General features: G+C 56.1%; 1 protein-coding gene across 11 annotated transcripts in view; it reads left to right on the top strand.

Annotated features, from left to right (window-relative positions):
* Positions 1-13,365, top strand: part of CTIF (cap binding complex dependent translation initiation factor) — a 287,368-nt gene extending 274,003 nt beyond the window's left edge. For all 11 annotated transcript variants that reach the window (XM_081801266.1, XM_081801261.1, XM_081801263.1 and 8 more), the window contains 2 exons: positions 7,538-7,591; positions 9,309-13,365. In XM_081801266.1, coding sequence (XP_081657392.1) covers positions 7,538-7,591; positions 9,309-9,524 — 270 coding nt within the window. In that variant the 3' untranslated portion in view covers positions 9,525-13,365. The remainder of the gene's footprint in view (positions 1-7,537; positions 7,592-9,308) is intronic.
* The last annotated feature ends 4,356 nt before the right edge of the window (positions 13,366-17,721 follow it).

The raw sequence follows: 17,721 nt of genomic DNA, 5'->3' as shown, positions 1-17,721 counted from the left end.
AAGAATTATGAGCTCCGGCCACCAAAATAAGAATTAGCAAATGTGAGCGAAATTAAAATAATTCTCCAAGAGAAAGGATGCTGACCCAGGACTCTTGAACACCTTCTAGTTCTTCTCAGACTTGCTGTCTGGTTTGTGCAAGCCACTTAACTACTGCGCCTCAGTTTCTCTATCCATTAAATAGAGATAATAATGCCGTGGCCTTTCCCTGTCTCCACGAGAGTGTCATGAGGGTAAATGGGATGGTACATAAAGAGTGTGCCAAGATCTTCAAGGAAAATATATGTTTATAAAGAAACAGATTTAATAACAATAATCACACCTTGCATTTGGATCAAGCTTTGCACTTCTCAAAGCTCCTTCACAGACATGATCTCAGTTGACTCTCAAAACAATTCAAGGCAGGTATTATCCCCATTCTCAGGTGAGGAAAGTGAGGTACAGAGTGATTAAGTGACATGCCCAGGGTTACTCTTAGTGAGTAGCAGGTCTTCTGACACTAAGCCCGCCGCATAATTTTGATGACAGCCTTTTTCGGATAGATTATCTCCTTTCCTGCCTTCCTGAAGAGACCCCGACTAATAGATCCTCTCTGTGATGAGTCAGGGTCGGTATCGAGAGCATAAGTTCCCGCGCTGTCCTCCAGACCTAGCTGTAGATGCCAGTCCAGGTCCAGCAGAGGCGCAGGATGGAAGGGCTGGGACTCGAACCCAAGGGTGCTCCTGAGGGGCCGGTGGTCACGTGCAGCTCCCCACCCCAGTCACTGGTCCAGACCCTCTGCCTGTGTTACGGCCATCTCCTCTCCATCGTCAGCACTGTGGCTCCCATGGCCACTGCAGACCTCTCCCCACCCCCACTCTTGGCGCTTCTCTCTCACCTTCCTGCGATGTCCTCCATGCTTCCAGACCACATCCCTGGCCCTTCCGTAGACCCAGCCAGGCCATCAGGGCTCTGTGAGCTTGTTCTCCAGAAAACGAGCGCATCGCATGCTCTCTGAAACCTCGCTGTGCTCTCTGGTTGCCATTCCCTCACCCCCTGCCCAAAGCAGAGAGGCCCCCACAGGCAGGGTCTGAGCTGGACTTTGGCTATGGCTGCATAAGGCCTCGTGGGTTTGCTCTACAAGGTGGAAACCCTGTGCTGTCGGTGAGCTGAAGGGGTCAGGGTACGGAGGGTTGGGGGGGACCGGCCAGCCCGTCTCAAGGTGGCACCCACTCTTCAATGGAAAGGCAAGACATGGCCGTCTACGGTAATCACTCCCCTCCCGCAAAGGGAGGCAGCCCCCTGGGTCCTTCCATCAGCACCTTTCCCTTCCCACGGGGTGGCATCCCCAGGAACCAGCCGGTTTACATCCTGGCTCGCCTTGGGCAGCATGCCCGTGCCCTGGGGACCTTCCCCTGGGGACTCCAGGATGCTCCCACCAAGCAGTCTGTCTCCCTCGTCGCTGTTGGGCCTCCCACAGCCTGACTGCGAGCACCTTGGCCTCTCCCCGAGGGAGGATATGATGGGTGTGCCCACAACAAGTCTCCGGCAGAGACAATAGGACAGGAATGCATTAGCTTCCGAACAAACACTGTGTGGGCTCGCACAATTGCCTTGGATTCTCATCCAAGAAACACATTTCGCTGTTCCGAGGGCGCGGGTGGCTTGCCTGCCCCAGCCCGCCCACACCCCTCTCTCTGCCGGAGACTTTGATGAGAGGCCTGCCCCTCCCACCCACTCCAGGGCCCGCAGCCCCCAGGTGGGGCAACCCGGCCTCCTCCATCGGTGCAGCGTCTCTTCCTGAGTGGCAGCAGGGGGCAGGGAGTCCTGCCCAGGCAGAGCATGGCCTGCCCACCCCACAAGTGCCCACCCCGGCCACGACTGACTTTAACCAGTTCGTTATGGTGGTAGAGTATACAGAACACACAACTGACCGTTTTAGCCACGTTCTAGCCAGTTCAGCGGCATCCGGGACGTTCACGTTGTACCACCATCCACCTCCAGAACGTTCTGTCATCCCAAACTGAAACTCTGTCCCCATCAAACCCTGAGCCCCCAGTCCCCCATCCTGGCTGCCCCTGGCAACCGCCATTCTACTCTCTATCTCTATGAATTTGACTATTCTGACTATAGAAGTGGAATCTTAAAAAAAAAAAAAAAAAGTGTTATCTTATAGGATTTGTCCTTTTGTGACCACTTCATTTCACCCAGCGTCATGTCCTCAAGGTTCATCCATGTGGTAGCAGGCATCAGCCCTGCCTTCCACTTGAAGGCTGAAGAACATTCCATTGTGTGGATGGACCACAGGAGTTCATCCATCTATCCCTCCCTCCACGGACGCTCAAGTTGCTTCCTTCTCTTGCCTGTTGTGAACATGGATGGACGAGTACCTGTTCGAGTTGCCATTACTTTTTGAGATTCATCTTGGAGTTAAAAAAAAAAAAGAAAAGAAAAGAAAGCATTGTCTCCAAAAGATTGCAAATGGAGCATACATAAACAAGAGAGCTCGTTGGCCCCCCTCAACCTACCAGTAGGGATTTGTTCATCGAAACCCGAACTGTCCCTTGGGAAAAAGCAGAGTGCTGAAGAAATGGAACACAGAACAGGTAAATCTGGCCAAGATGGAAAAGAGTGGAAAGATCCCGCACTTGGGACACTGCCTGCAAACGACAGGTAGGGACAGGTTCTTAGAGAGCCGCTGATGGCCAAGACGTGTGGGAGCCTCTAAGAGGGGCAGTGAAAGGGGTCTCGGGAGGGAGCCCCTGTGGAGTTGTGTCAGGGGCTCCTGGGTGTGGAGGTCAGCCTCTTGTTACACCACAAAGAGCAGCAGGGTGTGACTTCCGGAGATTAGGGGGTGCCAGGGCCTGGGGGGGATGAAAATGCTCTGGAGTTAGGGTCCAGGGAAGTTAAGGGGGACACTCTCCGAAGCCCCTTCAGCTCTAGGGCTCTGAGATGCTGCTCTCCAACACTGGTCATGAGAGTCCAGGACAGCATTTGCAGGGGGAACAGGAAGCGGTCTGCGGCCTCCCGGCAGATTCCCTTCACATCCCTGCACCCAGCAACTCTGAACAAAAAGTGTAGTGACCCACCCCAGTCCTCCCCCGCTTCCCTGAGAAAACCCAGCAAGCCATTTGCAAGAGGACCTATCGCATGATGTGATTGTTGGCTTAGCACAGACTTTCCCAAACAACCAAGTGGAAGATAAGGCTGGAGGGGAGGCCTGGGGTTGGGAGCCCGCCCACAGCTCTGCCTGAGCGCCTGGGCAAGCCACCCTGGCCTTGCAGAGCACCCCACCCTGTGTCTGTCCCCTGCCTGGCTAGCCAGGAGCCAGGGCCTCCAGGGAGAGAGCCAGGCAGCCTGGGAGTTTGGGCACACAGAGGAGAAGGGACTGGAAGGGAAGTAGCCCAGTCATAAGGATGTGGGGAAGAAAGAGAAGGAGCAGAAAGACAGAGAGCCCACTCTGCAGTTCCCAGCCTCCATCAGGAAGCAGAGGGCAGGCCAGGCTTGGGGGGTTAGAGGGAATGGGAAGAAGGGGACACTTGCTCACCAGAGCTGGGGGCTTGGCTGGCAACAATACGGAGGCTCAAGGAAGCTTTTCACACTGTGCTGTCAGCAGCTCAGGGGGCTGCTTGGAGGGAGAAACCATCACCTTTCAGAACATCTAGTACTTGTCAGGCCCTGACTCCTACCAGTATTACCATAAGGTTACCTCCCTTGTCCCGAGAGCCCCTAAGAAGCTAATCTCAGGACAGAACATGATCTGAGGGGCATTTCAACTTACCACAACAAGCCCCCTTGAGCACCTACTGTGTGTCAGCCGATGTGCTAGATGCATCCAGAGTGGACCCTGTTCTTCCCACGAGCTGCCAACTCGGCCTGGTCCCCCCTCCCCACCCAACTGCTAGTACGTACTCCATCTCTAAGAGTTCCCTTTCAAGAGTTCCCTTTCTTCCAGATTCCCCCCTTCCTTGTCATTTCTTTTTTTTTTTTAAGATTTTATTTATTTATTTGACAGAGACAGCGAGAGAGGGAACACAAGCAAGGGGAGTGGGAGAGGGAGAAGCAGGCTCCCCACCGAGCAGGGAGCCCGATGTGGGGCTCGATCCCAGGACCCTGGGTTGATGACCTGAGCCGAAGGCAGACGCTTAACGACTGAGCCGCCCAGGCGCACCTCTTGTCATTTCTACTAGCAGTTTTTAAGGCTTTTTTTTTTTTTTCCCAGTAAGTGCTACAGAAAACCTATTAGGGAACAGTTATGTTCAGAAAGAAATTCCAGCAAACCTTACAGGGTTCTCCTACTCTAGATGAGTCCCGATCTCCCCTGCAGAGTGAACAGGGCTAGGCTCACTTTCCCACGCTGACCCCATCCTAGATGGCCAGGGGCCCCTCCCAGTCTGTGCCCCAGCCCCTCCCCGAGCAGGCTGCGTTGGGTGGGGACCACATGCCGTAGGTAGGCCCGCTGCAAGGTGAATCGCCTCCCCCAGCTTTCTCCAGAACCTGGTTCCTGGTCTTCACTCTAGCTTCTTGGGTCCTCTAAATGAGGGATGCCCTTCCCCATGTGCCTCCCAGAGGCCCACCAGGCACTGGCTTGGTGGGAGGCTCCCCTGGCTCCCCTTGGGGGTCTGCAGCTCCGGGAGACAAGAAAACTCCAGAAGCAGGTCCGGGTAGAGCAGGCGAGGGACAGCAGTGTGTTGCAGGGTGCTCTCTATGCCTACGTATTGTAATTCTCTAACCAGTCCCCTTGCTGCTCTTACTGTAACGATTGTGCAGCAAAAACCTTGTATCCGTGTCATGGGGCATGTCTGGGTCCATGTGTAGGACACATTCCTCGAAGTGGGACAAAACAGGCCCTGCCCTGGTGTGGTGGAGCTTGCCTTCTCCCGGGTGGGGGACAGACAGCAGACGAGCAAGTAGATAATGTGTCAGGGGCGAGCTATGCGACAGCAAGAAGTAAGCCAGGAGGTGAGCGGGGCTGGTGGGTGTCACAGAGGCCGGTGGGGGAGCCTGGCTGGTGCAGTGACATTTGGGCAAAGCCCTGAGTAGAGCAAGCGAGTAAGGTCCGAGCCTCTGGTGGCTGAAGAGGGCAGTGACGAGAGCACAAAGGCTGGGCTTCAGGCCCATGTCAGTAAGTAGAACGTGCACGCCAGTGGCCTCGATGCCTGTCACTTTGTGTTGGTGGCACCATTTCCCTCCCCTGGATTGTCCCTTGCTCTCCGCCTGCTTTTCATTTGAGCAGGTCAAGGACTACCTCTGTTCCTTCATACCAAAATGGCTTCTATGTGGCTAGCCAGCCCAGTTCTGACAGATACAGGGAGAGGGCAGGGCAGGGAAGGAGGCCTGGGCCCTGATAGCATCTCTGACCAGTGCAGCCAGGACTGACCTGTCTGTCCCCTGACCTCTTGTGGCCTCTCGATGCCCCACACGCCCCTCGGGCACATAGCGAAGCTCGCCCTGAATCTTCAGCCCTCCTGAGGTGAATGCTTCTGGCCCTTGCTGGGAGGGCCCCGGGGCTGGGTGGATGGATGCAACATGACAGGAGAAGGGGAGAGGTGAGGATGTGCACAATTCGGATTTCAAGCTGGCAGCAGGAATAGTCCCCCTGTGATTTCACCTCTGCTTGAACACGTCACACCCGCGTCAAAAACCTTGACTCCAGTTCTCGTTCAGGGAACGAGGACACTCACCCTAAAAGTGCCTTCCTCTTGTGCTCTCCTCACCCTCCACCCTTCCTTTAAAACTAACAAACAACAACAACAAAAATGCATGAATCATATCGACCAACATTGAGTGAATCCCTACTGTTGTCAGGGGCCAGGCTAGGTGTTAAAGTGGCAAATAGGAACACAGCACTGTCCCAGCCTTCAGGAAGCAAGCAGTTCCCACTGGAAAATGCCTTTTCACTCGTGTGGAATGCTGAGCGGGTGGGAAAGCTGGGGAGTGAGAAGCAGGAGGGGTCACCAGGGCCTGGGGTGATCCAGAGGTCTCCAAGGAAAGCTGTGGGCCTTGAAGGGTGGGCAAGTATGGAGAGTTCCAGCAGAGGGAAGAGTCATCCGTGGCAGATAATCCAAATGCAGGGTCCTCCTAGGGATGTGATGGTCAGTGTGGCGGGGGATGGCAGTGGACATGTACGTAAGGGTTTGGGAAAAGCAGCTCCGGCCAGTCAAGGGGACAGAGGGAGAGGTGGTCAATGGGGTTTGTGAAGAACAAGACTGTAGAGCTTCTGGGGCACCTGGGTGGCTCAGTTGGTTAAGCAACTGCCTTTGGCTCAGGTCATGATTCTGGAGTCCCAGGATCGAGTCCCGCATCGGGCTCCCTGCTCGACGGGGAGTCTGCTTCTCCCTCTGACTCTCCCCCTCTCATGCTCTCTGTCTCCCATTCTCTCTCTCAGATAAATAAATAAAATCTTAAAAAAAAAAAAAAAAGACTGTAGAGCTTCTCTGAAGCTGTGCCTCAAAGTTTCTACTGGGAATTAGGAAAAACAGACATTTTATGAAAAAGCAGAAAATAGCAAATATTGGTGAGGATGTAGAAAAATCAGAACCCTCAGACATTGCTAGAGAAAATGCAGAATAGCACAACCACTGTAGTTTGCTGGTCCCCAGAAAGCTCAACATGACCGAGCAATTCCGCTCCGAGGTAAGGACCCCCAGAGACCTGAGTACATGCGCTCACACAAAAACCTGTACACGATCAGAGCAGCATCACTCATGATAGCCAAAAAGGGGGAAACAGCCCATATGTCTATCAGCTAATGAATGTGTAAACAGAATGTGGTCTCTCCAATATAGCAGAATATTACTCAGCCATAAAAGGGAACAAAGGACTGGTACATGCTACCACATGGGTGATCTTTTAAAAAGTTCTGTTAATGGAAGAAGGCAGTCACAAAAGACACATGCTGTGTGATGCCATTTATGTGAAAAATCCAGAATAGACAAATCCAGAGAGACAAAGGAGATTAAGGGTTGCCAGGGGCTGGGGGGGATGAAAATGCTCTGGAGTTAGGTAACGCTGATGGTTGTGCAACCTTGTGAATATATTGAAAGTCACTGAGTTGCGTACTTAAAAATGGGGAATTGGATGTTGTGTGAATTATATCTCAGTTGAGAGAGAGAAGGAATGAGATGAGGCAGAGGGAAGCCTGGATGGGGGCATGGCCAGTCCCAGCACCAAGCAGCCTGGCCACGGCCTTGGTCAGGAAGCAGTTCCAGCCTCTGGGTAAGTCAGCACAGCCGTGGTTTTGCAGAAGAGCACCATGATTTCTGGAAGTCCTCCTCTAGCCAGGGCCCAGGAGCACCTGAGACCATGGCTGAGCCTTCTGACCTGGCCAGCGCACCCAGGCTCTATGACCACCGTGGTCCTCCAGCTGCTCAAATCCTGCCAGAGAAATCGCTGTGTTCCTCCTGTCTTCTGACCTTCGTGGGCTCTCTCCCCAGCCCTCCCCTCCGACATGTCTGTTCCAGGCTGCATCAGGGCTAGGGCTGGGGTCCAGCGGCAGGGGCCTGGGAGCTGGCGTGCCCGCCCCCTCAGGAGTGTTCTCTGCCTCTCTTTTCTACAGCTTTTGCAATCTCAGGATGTGAAAGAAGACGCCGTCCTGTGCTGCTCGATGGAGGTAAGCATCTCTGACCTCAGACCTGGTGTGCCCCTCACGCCTAACAGTTGTGGGCGGTGAAGGATCACCGGACATACCCACAAGTCCCAGGCAAGGGTGTGTAGACGGGGCTGGTGGGGAATGGCTTCCTGAGCCAACGTGGATCCAGAATTATCAACCCCAAACCAGAGTAAATGTGGATGGGGTAACCAGCCCACCACTAGCTAGAGGAAGAGATGGCTGGTTCTCTAGAGAGAAGGACCAAGTGCTGGCATTGTGCACTGTCCTTCTGTCCCCAAGGCCACCTTCTCCTTGCACTAGGCACACCACATAAATGACTTAAGAGATTCCAGGTGACCCCCACCCCCAAATATCTCCCTTGGCTATGGTGGTGCAGAGTTTGGGGAAGATGCCTGAGGCCTGAGGTCCCACGTTGGACCCCTCTGCTACAAAACACCCACTTAGGAGGCGCCACTCCTGGTCCCAAAGTGGGGCCACTACTCATTGAAACTCTTTCTCTGGGATCTTCCTCAGGGGCAAACCTTGCTCTGGGAAACCAGCGCAGTCATTTAGAATAGAGTGGCTGTGAGGACAGGTGTCTCCTGCGTGAGCACCCAGGGCCTGTCAGGGCTGCGTGAGCACACCTCTCAGGTGGCTTCTGCCCGGCCTCCAGGCCACTCCCAAGGCTCTCGGGGGCCAGAGGTGCTGCGAGTCAGGACAACAGCCTCAGGTCTATGGGATGGTCCCTTCACTTATGGGGCTCCATCTGGGTACCATACATGGGACTTGGTGACAGGGACATAGGGGAGAAGAAAGCCTAGTCCCTGCCCTCAGCTGTCACTCTGGCTGGGGATAGATAACACCGTGTAGAGAAGAAGTATGGGTACAGAGCATGCATCCCTGAGGAGTCAGAGGAGAGAGATCAGGGTGGTCCAGGGAGGTCGATGAGGACTTTATGAAGAAGGCAGAGCCTTGAAAAATGGGTGGGATGAGATGGGGTGGGGACAGAGATGGAGATCGAGATACTGTGGAGAGGACCCGCAGGGGCTACTGCCTGAGGCTGCATGATCCAGACCACTGGGACCCCTTCCTCCCTACAGCGGCTTTTCAGCATCATCGGGGGCCTCTCTTGAGGGCGGGCCCTCTGGCTGACCTTCTGCCCCGGTTCATATTTCCCTCCCACACTTCATGTCACAAGTGTGGGCAGAGGTCAGCTGGGGTGGGGAGGTGGGATTAGGGGCAGGAGAGAAATAGGAGACCTCATCCCTGCTCTCAGGTTCCATGCGGAGACGTGCAGGTGATAATGACCAAGCTCGTTTCTAGAGAGACATCCTAGCAAGTGGAAATTAACACGGTGCAGCCTGATCACCTTTGAGGGGAGCAGGTCAGCCATTGAGGGTCTGGGCAGGGGTCAGGCAAGGCTTCCAGTAGGAGGGTGAGTCTTTCTTGGGTGAAAGACAGAAGTGGCATGGTCCCGGTGAGGGCTCTTTTCAGCCCCAGGGAGCAGGCAATAACCCAATCCCTCTTATTCCTGCGGCAGATTGGTCGGTCAACGTGGGCTTTCACAGTTGACTCCTTCCACCTCCTGTCCTCCCTGGGGCACAGATGCCTGGCCTGCACCTTCCAGAGATAATCCAGTTCTTTCCTGTCCCTGCCCCCGGCCCTCCTAACCAGGGTGGCTCAGGGGGCCATTCCGGGGGCGCAGGTCCTGTCCTAAGCCCCGCTTCCCCACCCGCAGCTGCAGAGCACAGGCCGGCTGCTGGAGGAGCAGCTGCCCGAGATGATGACCGAGCTCCTGGCCAGTGCGCGCGACAAGATGCTCTGCCCTTCAGAGTCGATGCTGACCCGGTCACTGCTTCTGGAGGTCATAGAGCTCCATGCCAACAGCTGGAACCCTCTGACGCCCCCCATCACGCAGTACTACAACAGAACCATCCAGAAACTGACAGCCTGACGGCCAGGGGGCCTGGCGGGCGGCCCGCGGGCAGCTGGGGCCCTGGTACCCAGGGCCAGATGGACAGGCGGGAGGACAGGGGTGGCCCTGGCGGGAGAAAGAAGTGGGGAGGAAAGCAGGCAGAGCCGGGGGCCAGGCTGGAGCCAGACCGGGAAGGAGGAGCGCCCCTCATCCGAGCCCCCCCAGCCCCACGCATGCGGCAGCTCACACCAATAAGGGAAGCATGTTTCTTTCTCATGGTGGCCCCCCCCACCGCCCCCGTCGTCCCCTCCCCACTCCCGCTCCTCCCCGCCCCCTCCCATCAACCGCGTCCCCGCAGGGCTTTGTGCGAGGAGTTTCATCGGCGTGACTCCTCCGAGGCCCTGGCAGCTCGGCACGCCGGGGTACCGCTTGGGTCAGAAAGGACCTCAGAAGGCTGAAAAAGTGGGTCGGAGACGGGCTTGCATTGTTCCTGCTGTCAGCCGCGGTCGCCAACTGGCAGCAGGCGACGTAGAGCAGATGTCCGGGAGGACAAAAGCAGGCACGGTCCCCACCAGCCGCCCGTAATTGACGGCCTTTGTCCGCCACGCTCGGCCTGGGGGCCTGGGGGACGGAGGCTTCTCCTCTAACCTGCACGCTGCACCCTCCCCACTCCCCGTTCCTCCTCCATGTGGCCCCCCAGCCTCAGGCCCAGGGGCGGGGTGCAGGGAGGGGAGCTGGGGTGTGCGGCTCTGCTCGTGCTCTTGTGTTTTATTGTTTTATTTTCAAAAGTCAGCTGCTTTGAAGTCTCCTCTCTCCATGAAAAGAGTCCGAGCTGTGATCACACAGTCAGCACCACTGAGGACCCCCTGATTAGTGGAAGATCAAACCCGGCCCCCTCTGGAAGGATTCTAGCCACAGATAGCTTGCCAGTGGCCAATTAGGGTAATTGGAAACTTCTGCCCCGGAGGGGGGTCCCCCTGGAACCCTGTGCTCCGCAGCCCTTGGCTTCCAGGACCTCTGTTCTCTTCTTCCCGCTCTGCTCTGTCAAGGGGCTGATGCTGTGGCAGGCGCCAGGAGTGTGTTAAACCCCATCCTGGCTGGGGCTAAGGGCGGGGGGGTGCGGCTGTCGTGAATGGGGCGCAGTCAAGACGGGCAAATTCAAACCAAAACGCTAGGTGATGTCGCCTGAGCCACACACAGGTCTCCTCCCGAGCTTAGTGGGGGGAAAGTGGCCGCTGGGGGCTGCCTGGCTCCCCGGGACTTGGAGCTTAGCTAAATGGGCTGTGTCGATGGCCCAGCCTCATCGCGGGCAGAATCCAGAAGCCGAGGCCCCCCACAGCCAAGGTCTGTACGCTCCAGGAGGGCTCTGGGCACTGCGGCCCCCGGGGCTGGGGGGGGCGGTGCATTCACTGAGTCGTGAGTAGAACAGTGAAATGAGCAGGCGGGGCCGACGCATCTTTCCAGGCCTGGAAGGAGCGAGACTGGGGTTTCTTGGAAGGGCCAGGTCCTGGGGAGAGCCCCTTCTCTGTTGGAGGAGAATGCAAGTCAGGCTCTAGGAAGCTGGCTTTGGGGTTGTCACAGGCATCTGCCCGGCCCCAGCTCTGGGGTCTGGAGCCCGCACTTTGATAAGCCCCCGTTAAACCACCTCAGAGCCCAGCAGCTTCTGGGTTCCCTGGGTCACTGGAGGGCCTTGGCTGCCTGGTCCACTCAGGCTGGCCAGGGGTTGAGGGCTGGAGGTTTTCCTCTGTGGACTCCGCTTCTGGGAGAGCAGGCAGGGTGGGGCGGGGGGAGCGGGTCCCCCGGTACTCCCTGGCTTTCCCCACCAGCTGCCACCCACCTTCCAGCCCCGGGATAGGAGCCTATGCTGGTCCCAAGGCAGAGCGTATTGGGGACATGTGTGGGGGACACAGGTTTACCTGGAATGGGTCTGTAGCCTCGGCCCCTGGCCTTCGCCTCCTCCCCTCCTTGAGCTTCTCCTCACTGCCTTTCCTCTTCAGCAGGCACCTTCAGCCCAGCCTGGGGCCCAGGGACACCAGGGACCCCACGGGAGGCCCCGAGGGAAGAGCTGGACTAAGGTTGGAGGGCTCAGAGAGGGCACCGGGGACCTCGTGGTCTGGAGGAGTCAAGCAGCCTCCGCCGGGCACGGAGCCGCCCCCAGGCAGCCCTCAGAGAGCTGCGTCTGGGCTGAAATGGGCCTAGCTCCCCTTGAGTGTGAGTGCGAGTGCGAGGCGTGCGTGCATGTGTGTGTGTGTGCGCGTGTGTGTGTGTGTGCGCGCGCGCGTGTGAGCACGTCTGCTGAGAACAAAGCAGGGCCCCAGAGGAAGGGAATGACCCAGGGGAACAGGGCCTCCTGCCCGGTCCATGAAGCCGAGAGCGAGCACGCAGGGGCTGATGTTCCCTGCAAAGCCGAGGCCGGTGGTATGGTGGGCGCCATGGGCCTCATGCCCCTTCCTCCTAATGCCCCTTCCTCCTAACGGCCTCCTTGGTGGTTTTGCCTCAGGGCCACCCCTCCTCGACTGTTAGGACCAGAGTATGAAGAAGTAAGATATAAATATGTATACATATATAAATATATTTTTAATTACGTGTCGTGTCACGGTGGCTCCAGACATATGGTTTGCCTAGTTTATCCCATTGCTTGAAAGTGCTTCCTGGCCAATCCAAATAACAATGTAAGCTGTTTTTCTAAATGCAGGTTGCTGCTACTCTTTGAGACATGGAAGGAAAACATTTAAAAAAAAAATTTTTTTTAAGGAAGTAACAGTAAAAAACAGTAAAGCATTAAAATCTGTGACTCTGAGGCCGCCTCCCAAGGGAGACAGGAACCAGGGAGCAGAAGTGGGCGCCCCTCAGACCCCTAGTCCCTCCCCAGGCCAGACCCCCCTTCTGCTGAGTGAGAAAGGCCATATCCAAGTTGACCTCTGAATGTATTTGATGGGAGGCAAAACTGGATATTGCATTTCTAAGGCTTGCGTTGTTTTCCCTACTCACCCCGCGGCTTTCTTGGCGCAGTGAAGAGGCGAAGTCCGGCCATCTGATGTTGATCCTGTCTCGGTCTGTGCCCCCTCCCAGTCAAGACCAGATAGTCCTTGCTTTCCTCTCAGGCGGCCAGCCCGCTCACCACAGCCCTGCTCCCCTTGGCCTCGTGGGTTTGCCTGAGCGCTGGGACCGCAGCCCCAAGAAGGCTCCTAACCTCCCCCGGAGAAGGTGGGAACCCCACCATCCTCCGTGGGGAACATGCACCCCAAGCCCAGTTTCGTCTGTTCGTCCTTCCTCGATCAGTCTGTAAACCTTCGAGGTTTAGGGATCGCCCTGTCCATCCATGTAAATGTAAATGTTGGCCGAGTCGGTATTTATTCTAATTTTTATTTTATTTTATTTTCTCTGAGGGATGGGGGGGTTGTGTGGGAAATGTACCACTGATCACGCCCTGGGCAGCTGCAGGGGCGGGGACCCCGCCAGCCAGGCCACCGCGAGGAGCAGCCCCATGGGGCCGCCCCAGACGCCACGTTCCAGTCTCTGGCATCAGAACCCGGCCAGTGTTCCTCGTGTGACAGACTCTCAGGACCTGCCCGCGGAGTCCTGTGCCTCAGCTGCTGGCGCCTTGTGGGGCCCTCTGCCCGGGCCTCTGAGGATGCAGATCGCAGAGGAGACCGCTCCTCTGGTCGGGACGCTGGCGACAAGGACTGCCCACCTCGCCTGAGCCAGCTGGGAGCCTGGCGACGGGACCTGCCTCCCTGGAGAAGGGGCCTGGGCCTTCCCGCCACAGCCGCAGCAGAATCCTCCTCACGCGACCACGTTCCCTCCCTCAGTATGTCCTGCTTTCCAGCTGAACCCAGACTACAAGTGGGTTTAAAAAATAAACACCAAAAACCAAAAACGCCCCGGATCCGTGTTGTCTGTTTGTTTGGCAAAGGAAATCTTTCCCAAAGTCTTCTGTGGTCTCCACCAGTGTGCTGGCAGAGACCTCCAAGGAGCCCCTGGCCAGGCAAGGAGCTAATGAGATTTCCCACGGTCTGGCCGTCTTGGAGAGCAGGGGCATGGTCTGGGGCCTGGGGAAGGCTGTGAAGGAGTGGTCCAGAGAACGTGGGTGGAAGACACTTGGGCCCCCCACCTCCCCAAGCTGGCAACTGTGGCCTAGCCGAAGGCATGGGATCGGGCCGGTCCTGCAGAAAATAGCTTTTGCACTAAAGATGTGGTTTGCTGCGTGCTTAACCACCCCACCCCCCAAACCTACCCCTTCCTTAGAAATATCACTGGAACATTTGGCAAGGACTTACTTTAGAAAGACAGAGACTTGGGCCCAGAAGCTTCTAAAAGTCAGCAGCAAGTGGCTGTCCAATCCCAGTGGGTCAAACCAGTCTTTCATCAAAGGGGCCCAAAGGGGCCCAAAGGGGCCCAGTGATTTATTTTCCTGTGATGACATGTCCCTTGTTTTGCACAATCCCTCCCATGGCAAGACACTGGGGACACTGCCTCCTGGTAACAGATCCCCCTCAGGGGTTCTCTCTGACTAGAACTTGCCAGTCTTTCAGCTCTTTGGGGCGGCGACAAGAGTGTCCACCCCCCTTCCCGAGTCCCTGGCCTGGTCAAGACGGCGGCCGGCCCAGCCCAGGAGCCTGGCGAGGGCGTGCTGAGATTGGTCACTGCCTGTTACTGAGTCACATGAAACTGTGCAGGGACAGCCAGAAGTGCACAGATTGGTAGAGGGAGATAACATTTTAATGAAACAATTGAGGCATTTGTCAAACCAAAGTTTCTACAAAAATGCAGTTTACAAACATGCAAAGGTGTAGAAGCAGAACGTGGAGATCAGAGCAAAAGGCATTTTGGAGATGGGAGAGAGGGTGGGGAAATCTTACCAAACACTGTTCACAGAAAGGGAGAGGAGCTTTTTCTGGGTGATTTAGTCCTGGTTCCAGAAGCTTCTAAGTTATTGAAACTATGAAACACATCATCCAAATAATGTTTCAATCCTGCATTTCACCACCCTCTCTGTGGATGTGTGTTATCTGTCCTCCTGAGGGTAGGTTCCATTTATCCTGGGGTGTGTAGGAGGGAGGGAGGGGAAGACAATTTCGGATGAATAAGCTAGGACGCATGCGCGCGTGCGCGCGCGCGCGCGCACGCACACACACACACACACACACACAGGACTGATAAGGGCCTTTTATGTGCCAAGGTAAAGAGCAGGAAAAGAAGAAACTGAGAGGGGGGAAAAGTGGCTATGCCTTAATATTAACGGTCTGTCTTCCCCGCAGCTCCCAGGGGCTCAGGGCCCTCCGTGCAGTGTCGCAGGGGGTTGGACGAAGTAGGTGGGTATCTTTGATCCCCATTTTACAGAGGACAAAGCTAAGGGTCAGAGAGATGACCTGACTGACCCAAAGCCCAGGGCTGGTCAGTGTGAGCGCCAGGTGGCCCTTCCCCTAGCCCAGAAGGCGAGCGTGTCCTGGGCGGCCTCTCCCCGCTGCCCGCTGCAGAGCCAGGCCCCCGGGAGGCACCGGGGCAGCGGCCAGACAGAAGCTGCCCGCTGGGACCGCACGGGCCGCCGGCGTGCTCGCCTCGGCGTCAGTGGAATGGAGGCGCGTGATGAAATCAAGGGATTTGGGTGGGGTGGGCCGAAAAAGCTGTGCTGCAAAGTTCGGCGCTGTTATGTAAAAGGATCCGTTGTAACGTGTGCCAACTGTCCCCTGGGATCTCCACCACGCCAGAGGTTCTCAAGGTGGGGGGAGGCGAGCGAGATGCTCTCAGGGAGGCTTCCGAGCCCGGCAGTCAGTATCCGAATTGCCTGGGGACCTCTCAAACTATACACGGAAAGAGGACACCCCTATGTATACACCAACATTTTCAGAATTCTGGCCTCAGGGAGCGCCTCTTCTTACCGGCGGGGGGGACAGGGGCCATACCCTCTGTGGGGAGTGGGAGAAAAGGTATTTAAGGCCGCCATCCCTTACTCCAGGGACTAGCTCAAGGATAAGCACGAAGAGCCTTACGGAGAGTCAGTAGAGAGGCAGGGGTGCCCCGGGCAGGGAGCAGGGAGCGCGGAGCCGCCGGGCTCCTTCCCCGGGAACCACAGGCAGCAACTCAGCATCAACCGCCAGAGCTCTGAGCTGTGTCTGGGAGCATCTGTGCCTTAGCCCCACCAATTTCACCCATCCCTCCACAGGATGTGTCCTAAGGCACCTGAAAAGCTTAAGAGACATTATTTTGGGGGTCTGGGAAAGCTCAGAACTTTTCCATATAAATTAATGGTAATTGCTTCTTCACTTTATGGCATGCAAGCCTCTGCAAGGTCTCATAGGAACGTAGGAACGCTCTACTTTCGCATAGCAAGGGAAGGCCGTACTGGGATTTGCCATCCTAAGTGAACTGAGGCTGGCCGGCACATTCCCAATGGGGGAGGGGCTCCAGGAAGCAGCTTGAGTGCGGAGCAGAATAGATACCATGGACTCAGGGCGGTGTTAGGACTTCTGTGGGCCCCGGGCACCCAGGTCTTCGTAGGCCCTCGTCCTTCAAATAAAATAAAAATGTATTTGATGACCACGTGGGGATGAAGACAAACATATTCACATTACTTATTAAAACTTTTTTTTCCAACCTAGAAATTCATCTCTTACTTCTGATTTTAAAAGAAATGAAAAGTATTTTGCGGGCCCCTAAAAGTATCCTGTGCCCGAGGTACCGGGCCTAACGGGTCCATCGGCCCTGAGGGAAGGGCCCAGCTTGCCCAGCCACCTGCCTGACCTCAGGGCAGGCGGGGCAGACGAGGGTGGATGGAGGTGGTCAGCAGGGCAAGCGCATGCTGCCGTCCTCCGAGGAAGCAGTTGGCCCACTCTGGAAGCAGATGCAGTAGGGTTTCTGCCCCAGACCGGCAGCGGGGCAGACAGCCCCGGAGCGCCCGGCAAGCAGCCGTGTCTGCCTGGCCCAGGGGACTGGCCCAGAGAGCCCAAAGCCGCACTCAGCGCTAGTTCCTGAATGCAGCACTTTCCCACACGTTACCTTGTGATGGACTCACCAGAGTCCTGGGAAGGACATAAATAAAATTCTACCCATTTTACATCTAGGAAAACTGAGGTTTAGAGAACGATGATGGTTGAATGGCACTTTTTGGTTTCAAGTACATGTTCTGTACCTCACCGTAGCCCTGCCAAGTGACAGACACTTTTGACTCCATTTTATTTCCTTTTTTTTCTTTAAGATTTTATTTATTTATTTGTCAGAGAGAGAGCACAAGCAGAGGGAGTGGCACGCAGAGGGAGAAGCAGACTCCCCGCTGAGCAAGGAGCCCGACATGGGACTCGATCCTAGACCCTGGGATCATGACCTGAGCCGAAGGCAGACGCTTAACCGACTGAGCCACCCAGGAGCCCCTTGACTCCATTTTAAAGATAGGAGGGGCCCTGCACTGCTGCCTTCCTCGTCCTGAAAACTGCCTGGTAGGCATGTATAGGGACCAGGCTGAGGATCCAGGCTCCTGGCCTCCAGTACCCATGGCCACCTTTGTGCCCAAGTCCCCTTGCCCTGCCATGTCCCCCAGCTCTAATCGACCCACCGGCTCCCAGGGCTAAGTAGGGGCTCAGGCCGGGGCACTTAGGCCCAGTGGTGACCCAGCAGGACAGAGAAGGACATGGCCCTGAAAGGTACATAGATGGATGGGAGAGAGGTTCACGGCCTGGCATGTAATCAGTGCCTTTCCCATCTGACCAGGGCCAGGAGTAGATTCTGCCTTGGGCTTGGCTCAGAGGAAAAGGAGAAGTGCTGGGACTGAGGAGGGGACAGTAACTCCTGAAGCATGTCAGGAGGAGAGGAGAGGGTGCTTGAAATCTCAACGACTTCCAATCCAGATATTCACTGCTCTTCTTTATGGGTCTATGGATGGGCTGGGGTTTGGATGATCTTGGTTGTCTGGCTGGGGACTCAAGCCCAGTCTCTGGACCATGGACAGTGGTTGGAGGTACAGTTGTGCACCTTCCCTTAGTGTTACTTTCTCCAGGAAGTTCTCCCTGACTGACCATCCCCCACTGGGCTCCAGCAGCTCCCAGGGATGCTCCTACCATGGCCCTGCTCACTGTGTGTGACCATGGGCATGTAGGTGGCCCATGCCCACTGACTATGAGCTTGACCTCGGACCTCGTCCCCAGAGTCCCGATTGCCCCCTGCCCCGCTGGCCCAGTCAGATGCTAGGGCCACGCATCTGTGCAAACTGAAGTCTCATCCCCCGTGCATCTCCAGCCCC

Source organism: Leptonychotes weddellii, chromosome 13 (assembly GCF_054177405.1).
Source record: "Leptonychotes weddellii isolate Sample4059 chromosome 13, ASM5417740v2, whole genome shotgun sequence".
Classification (NCBI taxonomy): domain Eukaryota; kingdom Metazoa; phylum Chordata; class Mammalia; order Carnivora; family Phocidae; genus Leptonychotes; species Leptonychotes weddellii.
The sequence above is the reverse complement of the archived record's forward strand: the minus strand, read 5'-3'. Positions and strand labels throughout refer to the sequence as shown.